Source organism: Saccopteryx leptura, chromosome 6 (genome assembly GCF_036850995.1).
Source record: "Saccopteryx leptura isolate mSacLep1 chromosome 6, mSacLep1_pri_phased_curated, whole genome shotgun sequence".
Classification (NCBI taxonomy): Eukaryota; Metazoa; Chordata; class Mammalia; order Chiroptera; family Emballonuridae; genus Saccopteryx; species Saccopteryx leptura.
The window spans coordinates 160,572,643-160,580,451 of NC_089508.1; the positions used below are offsets into that span (position 1 = coordinate 160,572,643).

At 54.1% G+C, this 7,809-nt stretch overlaps 1 protein-coding gene across 1 annotated transcript; it reads left to right on the forward strand.

Moving 5' to 3' along the window:
* Window positions 1-4,091: 4,091 nt before the first annotated feature.
* On the forward strand, window positions 4,092-7,548 carry EGR1 (early growth response 1). The gene is made up of 2 exons (XM_066342662.1): window positions 4,092-4,666; window positions 5,381-7,548. The coding sequence occupies exons 1-2, from the start codon at window positions 4,366-4,368 to the stop codon at window positions 6,706-6,708; spliced, it is 1,629 nt and encodes a 542-aa protein (XP_066198759.1). The 5' UTR covers window positions 4,092-4,365; the 3' UTR covers window positions 6,709-7,548.
* The last annotated feature ends 261 nt before the right edge of the window (window positions 7,549-7,809 follow it).

Consider the following 7,809-nt stretch of genomic DNA (forward strand, 5'->3'; position numbering starts at 1 on the left):
ACACCCTGAGACCTCTTTCTCCCTTATCCCTTATCCTTTGGTGTAACTAACTTTTGGGGGCTAATGGAGCTGCTTGCTATTCTTAATTCTCATGTAACATAGAACCCAGACTTCTACCCAACTGTAAGTCCATTAGAGACAGGGACCTATGCTTTAGGCCTTATCCCAGGCCTTGCTCACAGTTAATCCTCAAAAAAGTTTTTTGTTGTTGTGGATTAGGTATATTGATCAGAACCTCCTGGGTTGTAAGTAAAAAAAAAAAAAGAAAAAAGAAACTTGAAATGAGTCTGTTTTATTTTATTAAGTAAAAGAGGAAATCACTGGTCTGCATAACTAAAACTCCCAGGTTTTACCCAGAGACTTATTCTCTGTAGGTAGATCTTTTCTCTCTGACTTCTTCTGCATTGGCTTCATTCTCAGGTAGGCTCTCCAGTCCTGCTGGCAAGATGACCTCCATGCTCATATTCCAGGGAAAGATAATTTTTTTTTTTCAAGAGTCCCAAAAGTGATTCTCATTGGCCTGGGTTGGGTCATGTGCCTGTCCAGATTCAACCTCCATGGCTAGAAAGATGGAATGCTCCTAGACTAGAGCATCCCTAGATGGATGGCCATATATGGGTGACATTCCCACTCCTGGATCTAGGATGGGGTTTTCCTTCTGCCAACTACATGGATTGGGATTCTTCCCCAAAGGAAGTCACTGGCTGGGGAATAGTTATAAAAAGGAATGGAAACTGATGTTGGGCATGCAAAACAAAAGATGTAGACTATAAGGATTTCCAGAGCTCAGCTTCATTGAGGACCTTACGATACCTTAGGTCAGCTTATTCATTAGAGTCATATGGAAATCCATCATCCCGAAGCACAGAGGTTGCTGATTCGATCCCTGGTCAGGGCACATACAGGAATAGTTCATTGTTCCTGTCTCTCTGTCTCTCTCTCTAAAAAATAAATTTAAAAAAATCATAGGGGAGCCAACCAGCTTTCCGTGCCTGGAGAGGGAGGATGTGCTCTTGGGGTCTGGACAGCTCTCCAGGGACAGAATAGGGATCCTTGGGTGAGTTGCCTGCTCAGTTCTGACCCTCACAAGCTCAGGAAGATTGTGATTCAGTTGGTTTGGTAAAACCTTTCTTTTTCAGAACACCAGGGGTGATTCTGCTGCATAGTCAAGGTTGAAAATTTCTGCTCTAGGAAATGATGTTCTATTGCAGCAAGAAGGATTCAGATTAGCTCTTCAGCACAGTGTCCCCTGTGTTGAAATTGGAATGTTTCGCCCTCTCTGTACCACTTGTCAGAAAAGCGTCACTGCTTGGAGTCTGAGGATGGGTGGGTGAACTGTGGGTGACCCTGTGGGTCACAAGCCCCTGAAAATAACAATAGCCACTGTTTATTGAATGCCAACTGCAAGGCAGGCCCTGTGCTTTGGGCCTTTCCAGATGACAGTCCACTTAAATTTGTCTTCATAACAATCCTCCCATGTGGGTATCATTAACATTACCCCTATTTTTCAGTTGAAGAAAGCAAGATACAAAAAGCCTGGGGAAGGGACCCCACCAAGGAGTGGCAAACTAGGCATTCAGACACAGAACCATCTGACCCTGCTTGGCCTGGCCTTCTTGCCCTTCACAAAGCCTCAGAGGGCTCATTACTCAGTGCCTCTTAATGGACAACTTGTACAGGTAGGTGATAGGAGTGAACCTCGTACCCAGCCCTAGGCACTTGGGATGGGGATCTCAGACTTATAGCAGAGAGACAAGGGAGTCCAGGTATATCGCTGGATTCCTTTGGTAGATTTTTATAAGAAAATATCTGGGCCCTGGCCGGTTGGCTCAGTGGTAGAGCGTCAGCCTGGCGTGCAGGAGTCCCGGGTTCGATTCCCGGCCAGGGCACACAGGAGAAGCGCCCATCTGCTTCTCCACCCCTCCCCCTCTCCTTCCTCTCTGTCTCTTTCTTCCCCTCCCGCAGCCAAGGCTCCATTGGAGCAAAGTTAGCCCGGGCGCTGAGGATGGCTCTATGGCCTCTGCCTCAGGCGCTAGAATGGCTCTGGTTGCAACAGAGCAACGCCCCAGATGGGCAGAGCATCACCCCCTGGTGGGCATGCCGGATGGATCCCCATGCCGGCGCATAAGGGAGTCTGACTGCCTCCCCATTTCCAACTTCAGAAAAATACAAAAAAAAAAAAAAAAAGGAAAGAAAGAAAATGTGTGTGTGTGTGTGTGTGTGTGTGTGTGTGTGTGTGTGTGTGTGTGTGTTGGGGGATGGGCATTACAGAGGGATGAAACCCAAGAGAGTTACAACCCCACCAATATTCCCCATTCAAACTCCTGGACCCTGACCTCCTGAAGCTGTTTGGGTTCCTGGAGGCCTCGAGCTGTCGTCCCCTTCTCTCCAGGTGTCCTAAGCACCCTACACGCGCGCATCTCTCTCTCTCTCTCACACACACACACACACACACACACACTTTTTATTTTCTTTTTAAATTCGGAAAAACAACAGCTTCCCTGGGTTCAGAGCTGGAGCTGGAGCCTTCAGCTCCCGGAATCCCTGTTGTCTTTGGGGTGCGCACTTGACTACGGGGTAATCGAGACAGGGAAGGGCTTCCCGGTTCGCGTCCGACTCCTGGGAGACCTGCAGTAACAGTTGCCGCCCACACACCACCGTTTCCACTCAGGGAGGGGAGTGTTATCTCGCCCCGAGTCTAGTCGCCTCGGCAGTGGCAGCTCCCCAGGCACTGCGGGGAGAGCCTGGGATGCGGCGCCTGCTCAGTTCGAGCTCACTGCGTCTAAGGCTCCCCCGGCCTGGACCGGCGCCCAGCACAGGAGCCGGGAGGAGGAGCAAGAAGACGGCGGAAGAGCCCACTCGGCTAGGGGCTCCGGAAACCCAGCTAGAGAGGGACCTCCAGGGGGCAGCACCAAACCGCTAAGCAGGGTCTTTCTACGTGCTAGCCTAGGGTCCCCAAACCGTGCATAGGGAAGCCTCCTTTTCAGATCGTCGCACTGCCCACCACACCACCACCTGTTCTGGGTAAAGATAGGAAGGTCTTCCACCACCACAAGGACAACTAGCTCCCGGTGGTAAAAGGACTCAGGTGTCTCCTAGGGCAATCAGGTTCCCACATCCGGTCATTCAAAGGTGGTCTCTTCCCCAGAAGGGTCCAAGGAATTAGCCCTTCGGTTCTGGGTGGCGCAGAGGGATGCCCAGGCTCCAATATCCCATTGGAAAATGTCGGAGAAACAGGCGCCCAACGCACAGGAACCCACGAACCATCTGGCTATTATTTCCTAGCCTCAGTTTCCCCAGTGACACCTAAAAAAGCATCACGCTGGTAGTCGAAGCCCTGGGTCACTGCCCCGCCTCTCCTGGGCGGCCTCTAACCTGGCCTGCCCAGCCGCCCCTCCCCTTCGCTCCCGCCCCGCTCCCACGGTCCCAGAGGTGGGCGGACGGGCACTGGATGACAAGAGACAGAACCCTCAACCAACTCGCCCTCGCCCCCGCCCCGCGCCGGGCTTCCCCAGCCCAGTCCCCGCCCGGGAGCCTCTTGAGCCATGGTGCTCTTAGTTCTCCGCGCTTAGAGCTCTCCTCGCCAGGGCGTCCCCCACTCCTGCGCGCGTTTAGGTTCCCAGTTTGGAACCAGGGAGGAGGGAGGGAGCCAAAGAGCAGCCAGCGGGGACCCGGAAACGCCATATAAGGAGCAGGAAGGATCCCCCCGCCGGAACAGGCCTTATTTGGTCAGCGCCTTATTTGGAGAGGCTCGATATGGCCCGGCCACTTCCGGCTCCGGGAGGAGGGGAGAAGGTGGAGGGAAGGGGCGGGGGTAACGTCGGGAACCCCGGGTCAGCCAGGGGCCGGGAGTCCCCAGTTGCTGCTTGAACCATAAGCTTTCTAGAGGCCTGGGCACCTAGGGTTCGGGAGCCAGCGCAGGGCCCTGGATGCGGGATGGCAGTGCCCACCACTCTCGGTTAGGGGTCTTCACGTCACTCTGGGTCCTCCCGGCCGGTCTTGCCATATTAGGGCTTCCTGCTTCCCATATATGGACATGTACGTCACGACGGAGGCGGGCCTGTGTCTTTACAGACCCTTCAAATAGAGGCGGATCCGGCGAGTCGCGAGAGATCCCAGCGCGCAGAACTTGAGGAGCCGCCGCCAGCTACAGCCGCCGCGAGCTTCCGCAGCCCAGGACTGGCCCTTGCCTCAGCCTCGGTAGCGTCGCCGCGTCCACACAGGCGGGCGGCGAGGGGAAGCCCACCTACGCTCTCTACAGTGTGCCCCGCGCCCCGCATGTGACCCGGGAAGGCCCCCGAGAGTGTGTCCCCCGCAGCTGCGCCCACTCACCCCAACACCAGTTCTCCAGCCCACCCGCCCGGGATGGCCGCAGCCAAGGCCGAGATGCAGCTGATGTCCCCGCTGCAGATCTCGGACCCGTTTGGCTCCTTTCCTCACTCGCCCACCATGGACAACTACCCTAAGCTGGAGGAGATGATGCTGCTGAACAACGGGGCTCCCCAGTTCCTCGGTGCCGCCGGAGCCCCAGAGGGCAGCGGCGGTAACAGCAGCGGCAGCAGCGGGGGCGGTGGAGGTGGAAGGGGCGGCAGCGACAGCAACAGCGGCAGCGCTTTCAACCCTCAAGGGGAGGCGAACGAGCAGCCCTACGAGCACCTGACCTCAGGTAAGCGGTGGTCTATGCCAAGGATTAGCCCTTCGCCACCATCCTAGCGTCTAGTCCTTCCCTACGGCCTTTGCAGCGCCCCCTTAACCGCAGCAGTGCTGCTTGACCTCAGGGATGCGAGTGGGGTTTCCCGTATAGTTCTCGCTTCCCCAGGGTCATGTGTTAGAGGGATGCCTGGGGATATCCACCCCCACAGACACCCTCCTTGTCCCTAGCGGTGCGCAGAGGAGCGAGCTTTTGTTTTGGATAGCGAGCTCTGGGGCTGCGTGGGTGGGTGGAGGTGGGGGGGAGGGCTTGTTTTGATAAGGAGGGTTGCGAGACCCTCTCCCCCTCCAGAAAAGCTTGCCTTGCCTGCCACCCGTCCCCGAGGAAGGGCCATGATCCGTGACCAGGGTTGTCCCGGCAGCCTAGGGTAGGGGATGCGCACTAGCGGTGGCCGAGGGGGTGCTGGCGGGAATCCCTGGACCGCGCAGCCGCTGCTGCGGAGCGCTGGGAGCTGCAGTGGAGGGGGATTCTCCGTATTTGCGTCAGCTGTTGTTGAAATGGGCTCTGCTGCTGGAGCGGGTCCAGGAACTTTGCAATCTGCTGTTATCAATTATTAACCAGCTCGCAGTCAATGGTGGCCGCCCGACCTCTTGCTTGGCAGCTCCACTTCTCGTCCTCCAGTGATTGCTCTCCAGTAACCAAGCCTCCTCCTTCTCTTTCTCTTGCCAGAATCTTTTCCTGACATCTCTCTGAATAACGAGAAGGTTCTGGTGGAGACAAGTTATCCCAGCCAAACCACCCGGCTGCCCCCCATCACTTACACTGGCCGCTTCTCTCTGGAGCCTGCACCCAACAGTGGCAACACCTTGTGGCCTGAGCCCCTCTTCAGTCTGGTCAGTGGCCTTGTGAGCATGAGCAACCCACCGGCCACCTCATCCTCAGCACCATCTCCAGCGGCCTCCTCTTCATCCTCCGCCTCTCAGAGCCCACCCCTAAGCTGTGCCGTGCAGCCCAACGACAGCAGCCCCATTTATTCAGCAGCACCCACCTTCCCCACGCCTAACGCTGACATCTTCCCTGAGCCACAAAGCCAAGCCTTTTCAGGCTCAGCAGGCACGGTGCTCCAGTACCCGCCTCCTGCCTACCCTGCTACCAAGGGTAGCTTCCAGGTCCCTATGATTCCAGACTATCTGTTTCCACAACAGCAGGGGGACCTGGGCCTGGGCACCCCAGACCAGAAGCCCTTCCAGGGCCTGGAGAGCCGTACCCAGCAGCCTTCGCTCACTCCACTCTCTACTATCAAGGCCTTTGCCACACAGTCGGGCTCCCAGGACCTGAAGGCCCTCAACACCACTTACCAGTCCCAGCTCATCAAACCCAGCCGCATGCGCAAGTACCCCAACCGGCCCAGCAAGACACCACCCCATGAACGCCCCTATGCCTGCCCAGTGGAGTCCTGTGACCGCCGCTTCTCCCGCTCAGATGAGCTCACTCGCCACATTCGCATCCACACTGGCCAGAAGCCCTTCCAGTGTCGCATCTGCATGCGCAACTTTAGCCGCAGCGACCACCTCACCACCCACATCCGCACTCACACAGGCGAGAAGCCCTTCGCCTGTGACATCTGTGGGAGAAAGTTTGCCAGGAGCGATGAACGCAAGAGGCATACCAAGATCCACTTGCGTCAGAAGGACAAAAAGGCAGACAAAGGTGTTGTGGCCTCTTCCACCACTCCATCCCTTTCTTCCTACTCATCACCAGTGGCTACCTCCTATACCTCCCCAGTCACTACCTCTTATCCATCCCCAGCCACCACCTCATACCCATCACCTGTGCCCACCTCCTACTCCTCTCCCTGCTCCTCGACATACCCATCTCCTGTGCACAGTGGATTCCCCTCGCCCTCGGTGGCTACCACATACTCCTCCATCCCTGCTGCTTTCCCAGCCCAAATCAGCGGCTTCCCTTCCTCAGCTGTGAGCAACTCCTTCAGCGCCTCCACAGGGCTTTCGGACATGACAACAACCTTTTCTCCCAGAACAATTGAAATTTGCTAAAGGAGAAAAGGGGAAAGGGAGAAAAAGAAACACAAGAGACTTAAAGGACAGGAGGAGATGGCCATAGGACGGTTTCCTCTTAGGCTAGATGGAGGTTCTCAGAGCCAATCTGTCGGCCAACCATCCTCTCTGCCCACTTCCCTTCCCCTCGATTCCCTTTGACTTCAGCTGCCTGAAACAGCCATGTCCAAGTTCTTCACCTCTACCCAAAGAACTTGATTTGCATGGATTTTGGATATATCATTTCAGTATCATCTTCACCGTATGCCTGACCCCGTGCTCCCTTCAATGCTAGAAACTTGAGTTGGCAAAATGGGGTCTGGGCCCCTCCGAGCCCAGCCCTGTGCCCTTGTACAGTGTCTGTGCCATGGGTTTTGTTTTTCTTGGGGTACTCTTGATGTGAAGATAATTTGCATATTCTATTGTATTATTTGGAGTTAGGTCCTCACTTTGGGGAAAAAAAAGAAAAAAGAAAAGCCAAGCAAACCAATAGCGATCCTTCATTTTGTGATGATGCTGTGACAATTAAGTTTGAAGCTTTCTTTGAAACAGCAGTCCTTGGTATTGATCAGCATGTGTCAGAGTGATGTTCCGTTAACCTTTTTGTAAATATTGCCCGACTGTAATCTCACATGTGGCAAAATATGGTTTGGTTTTTCTTCTTCTTTTTTTTTTTTTTTTGAAAGTGGTTTCCTTCGTCCTTTTGGTTTAAAAGTTTCACGTCTTGGTGCCTTTTGTGTGATACGCCTTGCTGACAGCTTGACATGTGCCAGTTTAAGGGACGTGCTCACCTCTAGCCTTAAGGGGGGCAGGGAGTGATGATGATTCCGGGGAGGCTTTGGGAGCAAAATAAGGAAGAAGGCTGAGCTGAGCCTCAGTCCTCCAGAATGTAAGGGAAAAAAAATCTAAAACAAAATCTGAACTCAAAAGTTTATTTTTTTAACTGAAAATGTAAATTTATAAATATATTCAGGAGTTGGAATGTTGTAGTTACCTACTGAGTAGGCGGCGATTTTTGTATGTTATGAACATGGAGTTCATTATTTTGTGGTTTTATTTTACTTTGTACTTGTGTTTGCTTAAACAAAGTGACTGTTTGGC